Source organism: Dromaius novaehollandiae, chromosome 3 (genome assembly GCF_036370855.1).
Source record: "Dromaius novaehollandiae isolate bDroNov1 chromosome 3, bDroNov1.hap1, whole genome shotgun sequence".
Taxonomy (NCBI): domain Eukaryota; kingdom Metazoa; phylum Chordata; class Aves; order Casuariiformes; family Dromaiidae; genus Dromaius; species Dromaius novaehollandiae.
Window position 1 is genome coordinate 112273992 of NC_088100.1, and position 20279 is coordinate 112294270.

The window sequence follows — 20279 nt, forward strand, 5'->3', positions numbered from 1 at the left end:
ACTTATGTTATTCTCCAGTTTTATGGTTCTGGGATACAGTCTAAATCACTCTGCCCCAGATCTTCCAGTATCTTCCCACAGTTCATCCCCATTGGTACAGCAGAGCAGAAAAGGTTTCCTGCAGTCATTTGGGAAGAATCCTGGAGCAGCTGAGGGCACTGTGCTATAAAAGGCAAACAAGGTGCCCCAAGAGAGTGTCATGGACACATACTTCTTTAGTGGGGGGCAGGCGCTAAACTGGAATGGCTTGTTCAGCAGTGTGGCTGCTTGCAACTAGCTGTTGGCATGTTAACTCAGCAGTGAAGACTCAGACTTTGATGCCCTGGGACTGTCTTTCTTGTTAACACTTTCAGATGATGATAGCAGTGAAGGTAAGAAAATGCGTGTTCAAATAATATTTGACCTAGGTGTCTTTTCAGTAAAGTTTCTTTTAGTTGGGTTTGTGGATAACTTCTGCCTTCCTTTCTGTCTTTCTTTTTTTTTTTTTTTTTTTTTTTTTGGCTATTTATGCTCTTTGTATTCTCTCCTTGGTGCATTTACAGTGGCAAAACATTCAGAGTCTCAGGCTGCTTTGAGGAATGTGTTATGTGAACGTTGGGGTAGTGCAGGTAAGAAGTTAAACAGTCCAAGTCTCCCATAGGTAGGTATAAGCCAAGCAATCACTGTTGTGCTTAGGGTGCAGTATCCAGACAGGGAAATAGCAAATCCACAGGGCAAATGGAGTGACAGACAGAAAGGCAATCCATGTGCTAAATACCACAAGGAATTCGTACAGCCAGACGTGGGATTACTTGCAGGTTAGCAAGACACCTGCAGCAGGAGTCAACAACAGCAAAGGGGAACCAGAGCAGAAGGAGAAAACTGTAATTTATATTACAGCAGTGTCATGCTATCCAGCTCAGGGTCAGTACTTCATTGTTTAGTGCTATATATAGACCAGAAACTTTTATTTCCTTTTAGAAAAACTTCTGATGTATTGCAAGAGAAAGAGCTGTTCAGGAAAGAGGGGTCTCTGGAGACAGGACTAAGGATGCTAAAACAGTCTGCCAACTGTGCACACACTGGATGTGCTGAGTTTGTGATCTTCCTGCAGAGCTGTTGTGATATATGCTGCTGACAGAGGATGAGATGAACATCAAAAGGCTCTAGATTGAAAAGAAGCAAACAGAGCGCACTGTGCGTTATTGAGAAGAAATGGCAGCTAGAAGGGGAAGGAGATACATGATCAGCAGCAGAGGTGAGGTCACCATGAAGCCAGACAAGATGCCAAGGCTGAACATCTTAGGACACTGCCTAGGTCTTACGCCTGGTGGTTTCAGCCAACAGTGGGAGGGACTGCAGGGTCCTGCAGCATATCTCTGTCCTATATAGGATGTACATTGCAGGACTAGATTCAGTTCTCCTTGACCAGAAAGCAGGTGGGATGACACAAGCTCCTAAGAGTGAGGGAGGAGGTTCGAAGGTTTATATATGAGTTTGAGCAGCCTGGAAAAGAGAAAACAGTGGTCCTCCAACTTTACCAACCACAGCATCTAGGAAATGGAGTGAAGTAGAGCAGCAGGTGAAGTGTCATTGGCAATGGGGTATCTTTTCAGTGGTGAGTTCATTGCAATGTAAAGTGTTGGTCAGGGCTTCTTTGTTAAGGTCCAGTCCCACACCTAGGAAACTGCACCTGTTTGATCAGCACTCCAGTGGCAGTGGCATTGCTACTATGGTATTTTTATTGGAAAAGCCAAATCCAGCCAGCAAGCTGAATCCAATCTTGGGCTGCCAAATAGACTAATTTCCAAGAAATGCCTGAGGGAGGAAGCCAAGTGGGTAACTTCTTTTGCAAAGAGCAGTAAGTCCATGTTATCAGTCCAAAGTGCAGGTCTGTCATCCTGATGCAAAAGATAGAGTGGGTCAGTGGAATCTCAGCTTAGGCTGATAGATGGCCATCCTCAGAGCCTGGCTCCTGCTTTAATGAAAGAAGAGGATAAGCTTTGGACTGCAGCGGTATTTTATTTTATACTGTAGAAAAACGAAGACAGTCGCAGGCAGGCTTTACCAAAGGGAAAGGAGAAATGAGAAATACACTTTTCAAGAACAAAACACTGTATGCTTTAACAGCTTGGAACAAGTTTATTTGAAATTTCTCTGTTGTATGTGAGCATGAAGATCTTGTATTTTTCAGGCATACTTAGGGCAGATTTTCAGCAAAATTAGAAATTGGGTCACTGGAGTGAAAAGCTATGAGGGTTATTCTCCCCTAGAGACAAAAAGAAAGCTCTTTGCCCACAGTGAGTTGACCACTCTGGAGGACACATAGTTAAATGGGTGCTTGTTTGGTTGTATAATCTAAACGTCCTCTGAGTGTGTAAAATGTCACTTCAAAAGCAGATGTTTGGAGCCCTTCTGTGTGTTATTAGGACCTTCCAAAGGTGACGTGATACATTATCATCTGCTTGAGTTTAGGGAGAGGCTGTCATTTCCCAGCCTTCTTAATGAAGGGTGACCTAAATGGTTTTTAGAAATTCATTCTGTGAAGTGTTTCTACTGTGGCTGTCATTTACAACCCATTGTGAATTATGTTAACTTTGATGGTCATTTGCTATTTATTTTGCCCCTCTTTTGCTTGTTTGGTCAAGTGTGTGCATATGTATGAACATATGGCTGTTTTTCCATTGCTGTTATTTGCAGTCATTTCACAGCCTACTTCTGAAGTCCTGTGGGCAGCTTCTGCTCCACAGACTACAGCTGGAGAAACATTGTTCCCAGCAGTAGTTCTGAAAGACAAGGAGTTCCCCTGCCCTTCCATTGCTCTAATGGTTGGACATGCTAGAGGCTATAAAGATACTTTCAATGTCAGCATTCGTGAGTTACTCTGATCATTTTAGTGAGGGACCAGGGAAGCGATGAGGAGTAAAACCCACAGAAGAGAGAATACGGAGTTCCTAGAGGGAAGGGGAAGCAGAAGGGCGGGAAGAATAATACAGCAAGGGAGCACAAAAGAGAAACAAAGAGTATTGCCCTTAGAACGAAAGAGTATTGGAAAATGATTAGGAAACACATTTATTGTAGAGAGACCCCTTTGACGTTTAGGGCAGTTCTCTGCAGCCTGGGCATAACGAAGAGTTGCAGAATGGCTCCAGTAAGGAAAGAGAGAATATGTGATACTGAAGAAGATTGGGAAACCCTGAAAAAACCCAAAGAATTGTTTACAAACAGCTCTTTTAGGTCTAGGTTAAGAACTGCTGACAAAGAAACTCCTCTGGCAGGTTCTTTGCCTTTGTTGATAAGTGTCTTTGTGAATCCCTTCCTAAGATTGGTACTGATCAAATGATTCAGTGATTGCTGCTCAGGTGGGTGTTCTGGGGAAGTGATGGACTAGATGTTTTCCACTGGTGCTTCCCACCGCTGTTCATATTTTTGCCAATGCTATATCTAACTGTTTTCTTTTGTCATATCTTTCTTTTTGCAGGCATATACACTGAAGTCATTTGAAATGAATGGTCTGCCCAAGGCGGTGCCTTTAAGTTTGCCTTGTCAAGACTTCAAAAAAGATGTGTCAGACTACTGGGAAAAGCCTAAAGCACCCCAGCGGATAAAGAAAGTTGACTTCTCAAATGTTGTCTTGACTGCTCCTTGCAAACCCCTTAAACCTCAACTCGAAATGAATGGGAAAGAGGAAGAAGAAGAAGAGGAGGAAGAAGAGGAGGAGGAGGAGGCAGGGGATGAGATTGATATGCACAGTGGCTCCAGCAGTGACATGAGTCAGAAAAGCACAGAGCGCAGCCAGGAGTGTGCACCATCCACACTCCTGGCTGATGACCAGAAGGGATCCAAGGGTCGAGCTTCCACTGCTGATGGGGATCTGGAAATGGAGGAAGGCTCAAAAACTCTAGTGCTGTTTTCACCAGGTGATCTGAAGAAGTCTCCGGTGACCACAGACTTGGCTCCAGAAGTTGATCTGGGGACTCTTGCTGCCCTAACACCTCAGAGCGAGCGGCCACAGCCTATGGGTAGCCAGTTAGATGTATCCGAGCCAGGGACCCTGTCCTCCATCCTTAAATCTGAACCAAAGCCTCCTATGGCAGTGGCTACAACTTCCTCCCCTTTCACCAAAGTTGAGCGCACATTTGTGCATATTGCTGAAAAGACTCACTTAAATGTCATGTCTTCCAGTGGCCAATTGATGAGGCATGAGGAATACTGCCCTCCTGGTCCATTTGAAGAGATCATTATTGAAGAAGAAATGGAGGAAAACCTGGTGCTGGTAGAGAATGGAAGCATACATTCAGGGCTAGAAGGGGCAGAGACAGAAAGCTGTGCACTTTCAGCTAATCACATTGAAATCACCTCAGAGACAGTAGGGGAACAGCTAGCCCTTCCCACTGGCGTAGCAAAGCCTCCTGAGGACAAGTTGGAGCTCTCTGACAAAGTAGCACTCCCGCTAGATTTGGAAGAGCCTGGCAAGACAGTTACAAGGGAGCATGACCTTGAGAAGACAGTATCCATAACAGAACACCTTAAGCAGGCAGAAATCCTCCCTGACACACCACAGCAGGGCCCCAGGAGACCTCTGGGATCCAGGTATAGGAGTCGGATACCCATTTTGTTCTCTGAGGAGGACACTGGCTCAGACCTTTCAACTTCACTCTCAGCCAAAGAGAGGCTTTATAAGAGGGCTAAGCAACCTGATTTGGCTCGCCTAGTGATGGAGAAGAGGCAAAACCGTCTCCTTAGGCTGGCCTCAGGGGCCTCCTCCTCAGCATCCTCCAGCGATGAGAGGCGGCGGGCCTCAGAAACCCTTTCAGCCACTGGTTCGGAGGAGGATACCCATGACTCTGATGACTCCATCCCAAGAAAGGCAGGGAAGGAGAAGGCTGCCCTCCTGGGAAAAGAACAGAAACACATAAGCACAAAGAGCAGAATTCCTCGGCCCATCACACCGGTGAAAACACCGCTAGAGACAATGAGGTCTGAGAGCTCCATGGCCGTTGCCATGCCAGTGCTATGTAGCTCCCAGCAAGATGCAGCTGCTGCCTACAGGTAAGGCCAAAATTCCTGAGCAATGCAAAACACGAGACTTGTTCAGGAATCATAGTGAGGGCTTTTCTCACCTGTCCTGCAATCATTTCAGCTCACCTGTGTGTGGAATACACACCTCCCTGACTTCTTCAGCTCAGTCTGGCCAAAGAGTCAAGTCTCTCTTCACTTGTCCTGGCTTTGGGGCCCTCTGCCCTTCCATGATCTTTTGGTTTGGTGCTGCTAATAGTAGATCCTTTTTGTGTTCAGCTTTTAGTTCTGCTGCATGATTGGCATGGCCCTGACTCTCTAGGGAGGCCTGGCCTGGTACTGCAATTAGAGCTGCAACAGCCAAGAGTTCACAACTGGCTCCTGAATTTCCAGTGAAATTCCCCAGTTTTGAATTCCCCAGTTTTGGGATCTGCTTCTGTGCAATTGTGAGAGATATCTTTCAGGGAGCAGACCCAGGAATGATAGATATGCCCCCACCTTCTCTGAGTTATGCTACTATGGCACCAAGAGGCCTCAGCAGAGCTGGTACCCCTGTGCTGACTGTCCCGCTGTGTATAGTAGATGCCCCAAAGAGCTGATTGCCTCAGAAGAACACCAGCATGCAAAAAGCTCAAGAGAGGGATATGCACACACATGTGGGCAGTGGTGTTGACCTGGGACAATGTGGGTCACCTTCAGATGGTTTAAATTCCATACGTGTCCCTGTGCCTGGCTCTTTTCAGAGGTATCTGTCTCACTGTTGAATAAGCATAGAGATGTAGGTGGAGCTGGGCCTTCTGAATTCAGCCTTTCCCTGTGTGCACCAGTGTCTGACTTTCTACCTGTCCTTGTGACTGGACATCCAGTCCAGGAGCAGAATTGCTGCTGTGACCCTGCCACAGGTTCAGCAAATTCTGCTCTCTGAGAGACATGAAGTGAAAGGAGGTGGCCTATTTGGGCTGGTTTATTTGCCAGCAGGGATATAATCGGAAGCCAAGTGGTGCAATCTGGCTTGTGCCCACATATCCAGACTGTATCTCCTGCCTTGAAAGAGGTGGATGCATCCGTACTGCATGTAGAGAAGAGTGCCAGATACATGCCACCTGCCCAAACAGGCCTGGCATTTTCTCAGAGTGCTGGTTGTTAAACACTTATTTTTTAACAGCAGTGACAATTACAGGATGGTGCTCAAGCTAGTGCCACATTTTGTTCAAAACATAGATCTTGCTGTGCTAGTGCGGAAGGCACCTTGTGATTGTCCATCAGCATTCATGCCAATGCTACCAGTAGCCCATAGCCCAGTGCAGCAATTCCTCTTCATCCTCCCTCTTCTCTTTCCCTCCAGGCTTCAGGCACAGAGACCAGCTGGAAATATCCCCAACAACTCCCGAACAACACAGATACAAAGCCGGCTTCCTCCTTCACCGAGTTCCACTGCTCTTCCTCCACGAAGCAGCTCACGGAGGTCTAGTTGTGCACCCCCTCGGAGTCCTGTCCTTCCTCCAAGAAACCCCAGTGCTTCCCCCAGAAGCCAGTTACTGTCTAGGAGGGAAAGCCCTTCCCCTTGTCGACAACGTAAGCTGGGGACTGCTATTCAGCGAGTTCCACCTTCCCCCCGACCTCAGCCCCAAGCTCAGGCCCTGGGGCCGACAGGAGACTCCCCGCCCTCGGCTGGTGTGGCCAAAAAAGGACAAAGAGGAAAAACCCAGACTCAGAGTCCAGCAACCAAAGGAAAGCAGGTGTCCCTGGAAAGTAAGGCAGCTGCCAGATAATGATCTTCTTCTGCCAGCCCAATAGACTGGGTAACTTCTGCATATAGTATACACTTGAGATGCTGCAGCACAGCCTTTCATGCGGGAACCACAAGTGTATAGCAGTCACTGTACTTCAATGCTTCACTCACTGTCACCCCACACTGTTGCAATCAGCTCCCACAGGCCTGAGAGCCTCTGAGCCACGGAGCCTTCTTCAAGGGAAACATCCCTGGCTGACGCTTGCTAATGCACAGCACCAAGCAGTGACTCAGGCAGCCTGCCTAGTGCTGCCTCTCCTCCCTCCCTTGGCATTCCCCTCTCTCTGTTAGCAATATCAGTTGCCAATACCGTGCACTGACCCTGGCCTTGGAAACAGGAACAGAGATGATGAGAGTGAGGCCTGCTGGAGAGGAAGGCTCCTGTCCTTCAGGCAGCTCCCTCTTCTCTCTTAGCTGGTAAAATGCCAGCATTGGCTGCCATGTTTTACCTGAGTGTTGGCTCATCTCCTGCCATCTGCGTGAGCAAGGGATCATCACTAGCTTAGCCAAGAGGAATATATGTGAGCTGAGAGGAGAGGAGCAGGGAAGAAATGGAGGGGGGCTCTGCTTGCCCTTCCTGAGGTGTCTCTGCCAGCAGGTCCAGGGAGACAGACAGGCCTTGCTGGATGGTCTCAGCTCCTACCTGCTCCAACATGTCCCACAGAGGAGGGAGTCCGGCATTGCTGCTCAGTGACACTGCTGCAGTTTCAGCAGATGCATGGGTGGGGGGTATTTAGATGGAAGTAGGGGCTGCGCTGGCAGCTTGCCAGGAAATCAAGAGTGCCTGCTAATTGATGTGGACGGGAGCACACTGCAGCTGCTTCTGTCTCAAATACCAGACTGTGACCTGGGGAGCCTTGATCTCCCAACATAGGGTGGGGCCTCTAGACCTGAGTGTGGTTGGTGCCGTGATTTTGTAGCCCACCAGATGCAGCTCCAGCCTGAAGATGTGAATAGTCACTGGAGGCCTTTAGCTCAGGTGCCCCTTGCACCTAAATTCCTTGTGTTTTATTGTCACACTCTCGATGTTTGTGAATTTTGGCACCGTGGCTGAAAGTTCCCCTACACAGTAGGGAGGGAAGTAATTATTCTCTAGTATGCTCAAAAGCTGCTGCTTTGCCAAGAGAAGTTTGCTGACATGCCTTGGGTATCCTGTGCATCTCTGGCCTAGAATACAGCTGGCTGAGTTGGGGAGGTTTATATCTTTCTCTTTTTGAGTGCTCAGCTCTTCCACATACTGCATGAGAACTAATAATGTGAACATAATAGAAAGGGCTGTGCTCTTCAAATAGCGTTATCAGAGCAGAAGCTCATGTCTCACTTAGACAAGTATTTCAGCGTCAGTCATCCTGCTTCACATTTTCAAACCTTCCTAATTAATCTGGGGGCTAAAGAGTTGGTGTTTAGTTCTGAGACTGATGAGATCTTGAAGTAGCCCCAAAATTTCCCCTGTGTCTCACAAGCAAAAACACCCCAGATCCAAATATTCTGGGCTTCACACCACTGTCGTGCCTGAAAAAGGCTTTGCATGGGGCAAAATAAAAATATGGCTTCTCTGTCCACCCATTCCTGCAGCTGCAACTAGCAACTTCAGTAACTAATTGCTGATGATGGAGGAAGATGATGATGGAGGAATCTGGACAGTAATAAACTTGACTCATTTGAACATATATATATAGACAGCCATATTCATGGCCATAGAGTCTGAGGAATCCTGAAGCAGTTCACTTCTATAGGAACTATTCTGGACAGGAGTATGGGAGCTGCGATGGTGTGGCTAGGAGGACAGTGTACTCCTTGGACATCTGAGTAGGGAAATCTCTAGAAACAGATTATGGGAATTACCTCTCTATATGTGACAGTACCAGTGTCACCAATGCTAATAGTTTGTTTCACATAGGTCAAAGTGTTTGTTGTTTTGCCTAGAAGTTATTACCCTTGGTAGAGTAAGAAGCACAGCTTCTAGTCTAAAAACAAATCCCAGCCCTCATCATTGCATAGAAGCACTGGGAACTCTGAGCTCAGGTTGCCATCAAAAGAGGCAATCCCTCCAAGCTCCATCTGCTTTGCTGCACTGTTCTACCTCCCTTACGTTTTGCCAGCTGTTTGGTGAAGAGGTTGGAAACACTGATTCAGCGTGAAAACAAACGCTTTGATTTGCAGGGTCAGTTTGTCAGTCTGGTTCAGCACAGTCTGGTTCAGTTCATCAGGCTGGATCGCACAAATGCTTGTGCCAGAAGTGGGGGAAGGAGAGGACAGAAGGTGTGTCCACTTCTTCTGGGGGCACCATGACTCCATGTGGGTTTGAAGTGCTGGTCAAACTACACCCTAAGTATGCCTTGCATGTTTAGAAACTAGAAGACGGTATAAACCCGAACACATTCTTTCCACAAATATGAACCATAATGACAGTCCTATTAATTTTTTGGAGGATTGTTCATTTTAGAGTGCACAGATGGTAAGACATGGCCAGTGAAGCCTTTACCAGGTATTCCATCCAGGTCTTGTATGCACATGCCAAAAAAAGATATTGAAATAGCTTGAAAAGAGAGCTACAAGACTATTTATACAATTAGCAAACCTGCCTCATCATGGGAGGCTAATAAAGCACAATCAATGTATTTATTCAAGGAAAGGTTTAGAGGAGAGTTGTCTGTGTTCCAGAAGTACCAGTATGGGGAAAGAAGCTCCCAGAACAGGGTTCTTCTATCTAGCACATGAAAGCAGGTTAAGGAATTGGGTAGATTTTTAGTTGTGAAGCAATTATCTAGTGAAACCTCTCATAAGAAATGTGAGGACTCTTTCTTATTAAAACTTTCTCTGAGAAACCTGAATGTCTTCTAAGATATCTTCCTGCCATAACCCAACCACAGATAATAAGCAGGGTGCTGGTGACACCAAGGTAACATCTCTCCGGTGTGATGCTGTAGATCCATGTATCTAAGATTCATGCTCCTGCAAGGCATGTGCCAAAGATGTCACATGGTGGAGAGCCACCAGACAGGTCCCACAGATTTCAGAAAGCCGGTGAAAGCTTTCCAAGGCAGAAAATACCAACCTTTCCCCAGGTGCCCTGTTGTTTGATAGGGCGGGGCTGAGGCTGCAGCTGGTTCCACAGCAATCTGGGAGAGCTGCCATCAGCCATCCTTCCATGTGGTCACACTGTCAGCTGCCCTGCACCAGCACAGCCATGTTTGCCAGCTGCATGAGACTGCTCTGGCATGGAGGGGAGCAGGACAATGTATCAATGACATGGTACTTCCACTGGTCTTTTTGGATGAGAGAGGGCTGCACCATCAGATCTGAGAGCAGTAAAAGTTGTCTGACTGCAGCAATGCCTTCTACCCAGATACTCTGAGCAGGAGCTGCTGGATGTTGTCACTGAAAGGTTTCAAAGGTTTCAGATTCCTGCAAGGCCTGACTGTCCCTGCGTGTGCCACAGATTTGGAGCTCTGGACCTGTTCCCCTTCCCAGTGGCAGGTGATGCTGTGATCCTGGCTGGATATCACAGATGAAGTGTTTCACATTGCCTCTTTCATTTCTTCACTGAAGTTATTTTTTACAGGATCCCCAGAGCTGGGCTTTTCCGGTCAAGTGGATAAAAAGAATTTGCTACCCACAGGAGCATGCTGTCTAACAAGAGAAGGTCTACATAGTCATGTTTACTAGCAAAGCCAGTCACATTGTGTTGCATGGTCTAGGTATGTACGCCAGTCCTCTATCAGCAGCCAAAGTACTGCAGGAGGGCCAGTGGTGGCTTGCTCCATGGCACAAGTGTCAGAAGGGAGACTCGGTGAAGGCTCTGCAATGCAGATGCTGCTCTGGATCTCTTCCCTTGCTCTGATTTTCAAGGTTATGCCCTTTGGTTGCTCAATGGTGAGTGTAGCCCCAGGGACACTAGTTGCTGGGGTGCTCAGTGCACACTAGTTGCAGAAGCTTCTTGTCCTCCCATGTGGCTATCTGGAGGGATTTCTGGCATGCAGCTAGAGCCAGCAGTGACATTTCCTGCTAGTGTCACTATGAAAACTGCCCTGCAAGAGGGTCAGCAGCTTGTCTCAGTCCTGTCTTCTGCCCCTATCCCACAAGGAGCCTGGGAGGGCACCTGTCCTACTTGGAGCAAACATGGGAGATTGTGTTTGGGGGAAGGTCTGTCTTATTAGGAAGAAGTTAGATCTTTGAGGGATAGGGCAGAAGACAGAAAGACCAGTCTTTCTATGGCATGGCAGGACACGAGGGGCTGTCACATCCCAGAAAGGCAGAAGAAGTAAGGCCCTGCTGTTCCCTGCCATGAAACATGGTGCATGGGCTCTGTCAAGCCTCAAGGACACATAGGGGTGCTCAGACACTGCTTTTGGAATGGGACATTGTTCTTGCAGTGAAGGTAGGGAAGATCCAGCTGACCAGAGCAGAAAAGATGATTAGGAAGACTAAAGAGTTTTGGGGGGGGGGGGGGGGAGGAGATGCAGATTCCCTAGCAGAAACATTAGGGAGTTTCTGTGTTAGCAAGGATTTCTGGGAACAGCCTGACACAATGTGATTCCCACTTGGTGAGTTTGCTGCAAGATCTGTCCTGGCCAGCTGCACACGGTTGTGCTTATGTGTATTTTGAGGGGACTCCTGGAACAGCCTGCCAGTATGCATGTGTTTGAATGTGTATATTTGCATGGGTAGCAGAAGCAGATAGGATTTCTTCTGGGATATGCCCAGAGTCCAGTACTGTGGGGTCCTGTGCATGTGTTGGGAGCAAGAGTGTCTTCGAGATTGTCTGACATCATGATATTTAGTAAATGCTCTGCTATGTGTTTTGCTTTGCTGGGGTCTATGAAAATCCGGCCTGCTTTCTTATCTGCCAGCTGAGAAGACTGGATGCTGCTTGGTAAAATGAGGTTGCCTGGCCAGGAGATATTTGCAAAGAAACTGGGATATGAGAGGATGTGCCAAGTGGCAACTCGGGAAGACAGTTCTCAACACTAAGCCAGTGTGAAGGACAGTTCATATGAGTAGAAGGGGCAAAAAGATTAATGGTGCTGGACAAACTAATGCCATGGAGGGACTTGAACATATGGCAGGAGATGATTAACTGATTCATCTGGTTGGCAGCGCATACACTCCTGCTTGTCTTGGTGCAAAAGGTGTCTTGGTAGGAGACATTTCTGAGTCAGTTGTGCTTGCAATTTGTGAGAGGCAGGAGGCTTTGCTTGCCCTTTATAAGTAAAGATTATAATATATACTATTATAACATAATATAATATAAGTAGTGCCCATTATATGTAGTGGCTAAAGGTTGAAAAGGAGCCTGCTACCTTCAAAGAAGTGCCCTTGATGCTATGCGACATCTGATCCGTGCAGGAATGACTGCCTTGTGCAGTGCATGTGAATGGAGGAACAGTACACCACTCCACCAAAGTGCATGTGAGCTATGAGGCCGCACTCACCAGAGCATGAACCCAGGGCCAAAACACACTGGCTTGGATAACTGATGGCAATTGTGCTTGCCATCAGAGTTGTAATAACCAGTGGACTGACACATCTGTGCGTGGCATGTGTCTGGGTCTGGAGACTCTTTGCTCAGGTGGTCGCCCTTGACTGACACAAGTGTGGTTGTGTGCTAGTGAAATGCTTTGATCCAAAGCAATTTGGGTTAGGGGCAAGAAAATCTTTGATGAAGTTTCTCCTTTCCAACACAGAGGTATTTTCTCAGTGTAGGTCCTCTATAAGAAGGTGGCTAAGTATCTATTTATAGCCTGACCAGCTCCAGTAGCAGCTCGTTGGGTCCCTTAGCACATTTCTTTCCTCCCTGTATAGTTTCCTGACCCCTGGCATGATCCCATCACTGTTTTGTGTGCACAGACATCAATGCCTACTGAAGGTCTTGCCCCACACATCAGTCGTCTGTGGTTAAGTTAATCTTGTTTCAGTGAACACAGTAAAAGTCCCTTTGTGGATGTGGTGAGTTTGGTTTCAAGTAAGTTTCTTCTGGCTTCACTGAAAGATATCTGTGTTCGAACTGCAAAAGGCTGGTGTTACAAAGTTCACAGGGACTATCTGAGAGTTTGCAACCAGCTTTGATTGCATCTGTTTTGCCAGCGACGGTGACAACTGCATGAGAGAGAGCAAGCTTGGGTTTCTGTTCAAGCCCTGTCACCTTGTGGTGTGTGTTGTACTGATAGTGTGTGGGGAGGGGACATGTGAACAGAACCATTTGCTGGCCCCCAAGGTTCTCTGCAGCACCCTGAGTGTTTTCTCTCTCTTTTCTCTCTCTCTCTTTCAGCCTGTTGCTGAGCTTTGTGGGGCTGGGATTATGCTGTTAGTAACGGCAGAGCCAGATGATGTGAAGATAGGTTGGTGGCATCTCCATGAGCTTTGGTGGTTGCATCTTTGTCAGGCCAGGGATTAACCCGTTTGCAGGCTATGGTGATGCCATGATCCTGGGCACAGCCAGGATCCCATTAAACACTCTGGACTGGCCCAGACAGGTCTAGCCACCAAAAGCAATTTATATACCATAACTCTCCTGTCCCCTTGTTCTTAATTTCCCTCCTTTAGCAAATTCTTGCTAGAAAGTCAATGTTTATTTCCTGCAGGTTGGTCCCTCCTGAATTTCTGCCAAGTGTGAGGCAGACTTGGCTCCAACAGATGCAACAGGCCCTGCATCATGCAGGCTGGTGCTCAGGGTTACAAGAAGGAGCACTATCCCACTTATTTCTGAAGCTGCAAATATGTGGAAAACGAGTTTAAGGTATGCATTGGTGCCCTCTGCTAGAAGGAGGAAGAGAGCTACCACAGCAAATCCACAAGTAGGTTCTCAGTAGGAACCAAGGCGAGAACGCCTCCTGTCCTTAGCTTCGAAACCAGAAGTGGCTCCAAAGGCAAGATCTCCACTTTGGTGAGGGTACTGTTTTGTTGGTGTCTGCCAGCACCTGCTCTGCGTCTAGGTGGCCTTGTATTGCCACTGCCATGAGCGCAAAGAGATCTGAAACATGGTCACTGAAGGAGGCAGGGGTTGATGTTTCCTTGGTGCTTACGTTGACGGCTGTTGTGGGTGCTAAGGCAGTGGCTCACCTACTGGGGTGTGAAGAGCTCTGCAGCACATGGGGGTTAGGAGAGGAGTCCAAGTGTAACACTATGTATGAAACCCAGTGTCAATGACACTGCTGTGTTATGGGACCTGGGCTGCTGCTTTTCCAGACAGGAATTAGAGCTGGAAATGCAGATTGTTCTGTATATCTATCTCCTTTTAACACAATAGCATGTGGCTCTACACTCAGATGTTGTACCTGGCACACCAGTGTTTGTTTCCTTTGTGTCTGACTCGGTCTGACAAAGATTTTAGGCCTGGAGACAAGTCTCTTGCTCCTTTGGTACTGTCTGTCTGAAAATGTGACTGGGTCTCAAGGCTAAATCTCTCTCCATATCTTCTTCGCATTCTTTAGGAAAGCAGCTCTAGAATGTTTACACATTGCAAAGTGAATGTACAACTCTGACCAAGGAACCAAAATCGGATTCAATTGCATGGCAAATTTCTTGGCCATAAAGTCTGGCATGCATCACAGAGGCCCTGTCTGTGTACAGATCCACCTGGCATTTGTCATAATTTCAGATCATGTCTTAAAAAAAATATATGATGATGCCATTTTTTGTTCATATCAGACACAGCTGTCATTAGATTTGTTATTAAAAGGGGATTCTTGATCATGCCATTAAAAGCCTGTCTACCTTTTCACTGGAGTCTTCTCCCATTTATTGGTGTCACCATGTGAAGCAGAAACACCATGTGAATTGTTGGTGAGGGGTCTTTGTTACGATTGTACCTGGTTTTCATTTCAGCTCTGTGGCAGCCATGGTCCCCCTTTTCTTCATCCTCTGCTGCTTCCTGTGGAGCTGCACTTGTGGCATCCCAGGCTGCCATAAAATCGTATAGTTCTTTTCCTTCCAGTAAGCAGTGTCTCCCCAGATTTATCTTCTCCTGGGCATTCAGCATTACTCTGTCTTCCCAGTCAGGGCCCTTTTTTCCTTGCCTGTATTTTCATTCTTCAGCTACCCATTCACCCACATTTTATTGATTCCTCAGTGCCTGCCTGCTCCCTTCCAGACTGATCTCCTCCAGTATGGGAGATGCCCTGCCTCTACCAATTCAGAACAGCCCAGTGTGTCTTGCTCCATCTTTGACACTGTTAAATGGAGCAAGGCAGGGTAGTGGCATGGGAACAAGGAGGCATCAAGGACAACGATGAACCAGCAGGTAAGGACAGTGGGAAGAAACAGATGTGTGACTGTCAGGGGCCTTTGGCTTTCCATCTCAGATGCATTCAGAAGCTGCAGTCAACTCTAGCAAAGACAGGAGAGAAGTCATGTCACACTACAGAGTCAGCCATAGAAAAAGTATAACTCTCACTCATTCCAGAATTGCAGATCAAGGAGATAGCTCATCCACGTTCCTTCCAAGGGACGCTAATCTATCTACACTCCTTCGGAGGCTACCTATGGCAGCAAGTAAAATAGCAAAAAAACTAGAAATGAAAGAAGCAAAGCAGCAGAGGAGAGGTGGAATTGTGCCAATTCCTTCCTTCAGGAAGCCCCAAGAAAGGTTTCCCTCAAATTTCTTCTCATTCTCTCAAACTCAGCAGTACCTGAGTTGAGGTTCTCCTTGTCCTGCCTACCATAGTGTGACACTGTCCCTGCCCAGCCCTGAAGCAAGAGTGTAGCAAGGTAAGACCAGTGCACGAGGAGATGGGCAGGAGGTTGTACTGACCCATGGAAGGGATTTCAGGAGGGAGCAGTAAGTGGTAGGGTTTTTGAAAAATATTTCAGGGTTCCAACCCTTCAACTTGCCTCAAAGTCTCACTGTGTTTAAGGCCAGCCCTCCTCAATGTGGAGTGTGGGTCACAGGAACAACCAACCAGAATAACCACCTGGGTCTGCTTCATCCTTTTCAGCTGTGTCATGCACAGCCTGGCCTGAGAAGGATCAAAAGCATCAGAAACGAGGCCTTTCCCTGGAGCAGGGCTAGATAGCAAACAGTGGCCAGGAACTGTCTGGGCTCTGGGTTGGGATCAGAAAGGGGGAGCCACAGCTGGGGTGAGGATGAGGCTCAAAGGCAGTAGGCATCTTCTGTAAAACGGGTTGCTAAGGATGTTGAGAAGCAGCTGGAATGACCACAAATCGTGATGGGGACTAAGGTGAGAGCCCTGCAACATGGGATTAATCAACTGTACATGTTAGTGAGGCAGTTTATCCTAATAGTCAGGCTATAGGACAAGGATATAAAGGAATTAGTCTTTGTGCAGCTTTGGTACTGGCTCATAAGTAAGCAGAAGCAAGCTTTGCCTGCCCCTGTCTCTCAAATGGAGATGATACCAACAGCAATGGTTTTGATCCCTTTCAGCAAATACTTTGAGATAACAGCTAGAGGTCTTACAGGAACTGAGGAATCTGCATTCTAAGAACTGGGGTAATTGGGAGAGCTAGTGGAGTTAAGGAGCACTGTGGTAGGGGCTTTTGGTTCTCTTTCTTGCCCACAGGACACAGCATAGTGGGGAGATCTGTGGGTGGCATGGATAGGTGCCATGTGCTCCCAGCTAGTAGCAGTGGGCAAAGCTGCAAGGTCTCAGAGTCAGCCAGTAGCAGCTCTTTCACTTGATGCTATCCTGGAAATTGTAACTGGCTACTAGGTATGGTGAGATGTCTGGTAAGGCCCAGAGCAATCTGCTCAGAATGAGCCCTACTTTTGGGGGGTTGAAGCGTTGAACCAGGTGACTTCCAGAGATACCTCCTAACCTCTATTTTTCTGTGAGTCTAAGATTTTATGTTGCTGAAGACAGCTGAACACACAACACACTGATTTCACTGCTTCTGGATGGTTGAGTGTTTGAACTATTAGTTTCTGCAAAGACACTATAATAATCTTTTCCCTATTTTGTTCCTTCTGGAAACAAATATGTTGTTTGCCTTGTGACCACAGCTGTAGACAGAGCAGAGGTGTCCCTACAAGGTACATTATTTTTTCCTAGCTCATCACAACTGTTCAGTTTTTCTTACAGCAAGTGTTTCTCCTCTGCAATGAGGTGAGTGTGTTGGACCTGCCTCACTGCAGTGTCAGAGGCTGGGACCAAGCCCAAGACATGTGCTGGCATTTATGCATCCTGTCCCCATGAAATGAGACTTGAACCCAACTTAATGCTAGAATGATCTTTTGAGTTTCCTTTGATTGAGGCAGATTGGCAATTAGTACAAGTTGGGTGTTACTGCAGTCACCACCAAGCAGCTGTAATCTCCAGGTGCCCTTGAGCCCACCCACACTCCAGCCACAAAGTGTTCAACCTACCCGCATCACATGTCTGATGTGTCTCTGTTTACACCACTCTTCTACTGCCCTTGGAAGCACCTTGTGAGCTATGCCCATGTTCCTGTGCGTGTGAACCTGTTAATATTATCAACTCTAGTATATTCCACATTTAGCTCCACTTACTGGATTTCTCTGCCCACCTACATGAAGTTCTCTTTCCTTCCTTACCAAGTAACATTCATTTACAACTAACCAGACCAGGGTTTCAAAGGGATGGAAATCAAGGGATGGCAGAGGGGGACAGTCTGGGGCAGATCATATCCTGACAATTTCCATATAATAGCCGTGTGGCCATTATCCAAACGTGTGGGAGACAGAAGTTCTGGTAAAAAAGATGTGTTTTTGGAAGGCTTTCACAAATCCTGATGGTAAGGCAAGGAAGGCTTGGATGTAACAGCTGATAGCTGTTACTCAGCTGCCAGAGGAGAGGCTGCCTGCGTGACTCCTCACCCTGGAGGCTGGGCTGAAAGTGCAGGGCACAATGGTGGCTGAGGAGTTCATCCTACATTGAAAACAAACCAACCAAGCAACCCTTCCAAGGACTGTCCCACTGCTGGCAGTGAGGACACTGGCCAAGATGGAACCATCAACATGGGACCCAGCACCACCACGAGTCCCATGAATGTTTGGATTGACAAGGCCCAAGTGAGTTTGTCTCTGAGTGGGGAGAGGCCATCAGGCTCTAATTTCAACAACAAATGATGAAAAAAGTCAGCTGGATGAGGCACAGACTAAAGCACCAACTGTCTGTTCAGATAAAGGCTGATTATAGGTAGGAGTGCTGTCAGTGAGCATGTCTGCAGATGGGTGGGCTGTGCATGGTACAGGCAGCTCACAATCTTCCCTGCCTAAGCACTGTCTCTACAACCCTGGTGACTGCTGAAGGGGACATCTTGTGAGCAGGAGGCCACTGAGCTGGTGAAAATAGAAGTAACCTGTTGGAAGAAGAAGAACAATCCCTGAGCAGTTTGCCAGACCTGGTCCAAAATGTTGCTCTGTGACAGTAACTGTAAGGTCACTGACTGGAAGCACAGAACAAGTGCAGCTCTGCTGTCAGGAGTGCCTTGAGAAAGCCACAGAGATTGGACTCTTGGTCCAAGCAAGAGGAGGAGGAAAGCTCCTTGAGGCTGCTCTCTTCCCCTTGAGACCCTGCAGTTTTTCTTTCTCCCTTCTGGGGAGGAACCAGCTGAGGCGGGGGGGGGGGGGGAATGGGAGGGCTGGGCAGAGCTGTGGAGTTGCTGGGATATGACATGTGAACAGCCAGGTGGGCAGAGAAACATCAGCAGGTTGAACGTTAGGCCTTGCTTTGCCCAGCCGGTAGCTACAAATCACCCTCAGCAACCAGTCACTTCTGTCCCCTATTTCAGGGGAAGAGAGTGTATGAGTGTACCTACTTTCACACCCACACCTTAGCTATCTGTGCATGCTTTCCAAAAATAGTGTTCCAGGCAGTACTAAAGCCCCCTCAACCTGCTCCAAGCTCTCCAGGCAGTATTACATGGCTTTGGGAGGCTGTCAATGGACCCTGTTACCAGCACCTGGCTCTGCCCACTGTGTTTGGACCCAATGGGACTGTATCTGTTGGTGAGGACATGAGTACGCTGGGTTCCCCTTTGGCTCCTGGCTCATCCCCTCGTGCCATGGAGCTGCCCGGCTCATCTGCTCCCTAACCTAGTGGGTGAGTGTTTTAAACTCCAGCAACATTTTGCTTCACACAGAATTAACTTCTTCAAATGCCAGTGATCTGATTGTGGCATTTCTCATCCCTGAGAACACTTGTTCTTGCCTGAACTCCCCTTTCCTGTTATGTCTTCCTTTCCCTGAGTAAAGGGGAAGTTTGGGTTTGCCTTCTCTCAATAAAACCCAGGGAAAGAGATTTCTCCCTATCTAATAGTTTGGGCTGAATCATTGCCTTGCTAGAGCAGCCCTTCCCAACAGCACCAGTGAGATGAAAAGAGAGGGAAAACAGTTCCATAAATGACTGTAGAAAGGGTCATGAAAGGGGTCTGCTGGGTCTGTCTAGGAAGGAGATAGGATGAGGGCTCTGGCTGCAGATCCACGGTCAAACATGGCAGAAGGTGTGAAAGTGGCTTGCTCGCATAGCTTCATGTTAAAGCAGGAATGATATTAGTATTTCTGATAGCTGAGAAAGATGTTTTGACAAAAGAACAGATTACTTGCAAACTAGTTGTTAATTGTTTGCCTGACCAATTAAAATGTTTGCACCCAGGAGAACTGCAAATAAGATAGAGTAAACTTGCTAATGTGACACCAAGGAAGAATGGTACAAAGTCTCTTTCTTCTAACCCCAAACAAAAATCTTCAGGAGGATGAAGCTGTCCCTGGAGCTCTCTGTTGGCCCCTCGGCTTTCTCCAACTGAGCTAGAAGACTTTGTGTGTGTGCATCCTGCTGAGAGCATTTGGACACAATGCTGCACTATGGCGCACCCTAAACTGATCTTGTGGGCATGCTGAGGAGAGTTCATCTCATTTGACTTTGGCCAACTTCACTGGACCTCACTGTCCAAACAGCCTTTGCAAGTAATAGAAAAAATGGAAACTCCGAGTGTGTGATGTATTCAACTTCCCATAGGCAACTCAGCCTGCAATGAGCTGGAATTAGAAGGGGACATATCTGCCCTCTGAGAGCAAGGGAATGTATTTTCATGGCAGTCAGGCATAACTGAGGGAGAAAGAAATTTCAGAATCTGCAGCTTTCCCATAGGAGAAAAATGCAGTTTAAGCACCAGCCTACAACACACTAGTCTGACCTCCAGCTATTCTGCAGTGACAGCTCTCTAGCTGATATGAGTGGTTCCTGTTCCAGCTCTAGATATAATGTTCTTCCTCTCCATAACTTCTGAGAATCCAAATGTCTTTCCTCAGTCTGGAATCACACCAATCAGGTTAGGATTACCTTTGTCCCTCATGTCCCTTATGTGACCTTTGTGTGATATAGGGCAGTCAGGATTTTTATTTAGTGATGTTCTTCTAAGAAAAAGTTAAAGTAAAAACTTTTACTATAAAACCACCCTCTGTTACTGGCAAAAGAGCTAAAATTCATGGGGAAAATAGATGAAATAACCTCTGCAACTTCTGCAGACACTGTATAAATAGTCTATACCAAGTAACAAAAGGAAGCGT

The 20279-nt window shown here is 47.2% G+C and overlaps 1 protein-coding gene across 13 annotated transcripts in view; it reads left to right on the forward strand.

The window, feature by feature from the left end:
- Positions 1-14513, forward strand: part of TTBK1 (tau tubulin kinase 1) — a 121027-nt gene extending 106514 nt beyond the window's left edge. For all 13 annotated transcript variants that reach the window (XM_064509821.1, XM_064509826.1, XM_064509816.1 and 10 more), the window contains 2 exons: positions 3461-5031; positions 6344-14513. In XM_064509821.1, coding sequence (XP_064365891.1) covers positions 3461-5031; positions 6344-6770 — 1998 coding nt within the window. In that variant the 3' untranslated portion in view covers positions 6771-14513. The remainder of the gene's footprint in view (positions 1-3460; positions 5032-6343) is intronic.
- Positions 14514-20279: the final 5766 nt, after the last annotated feature.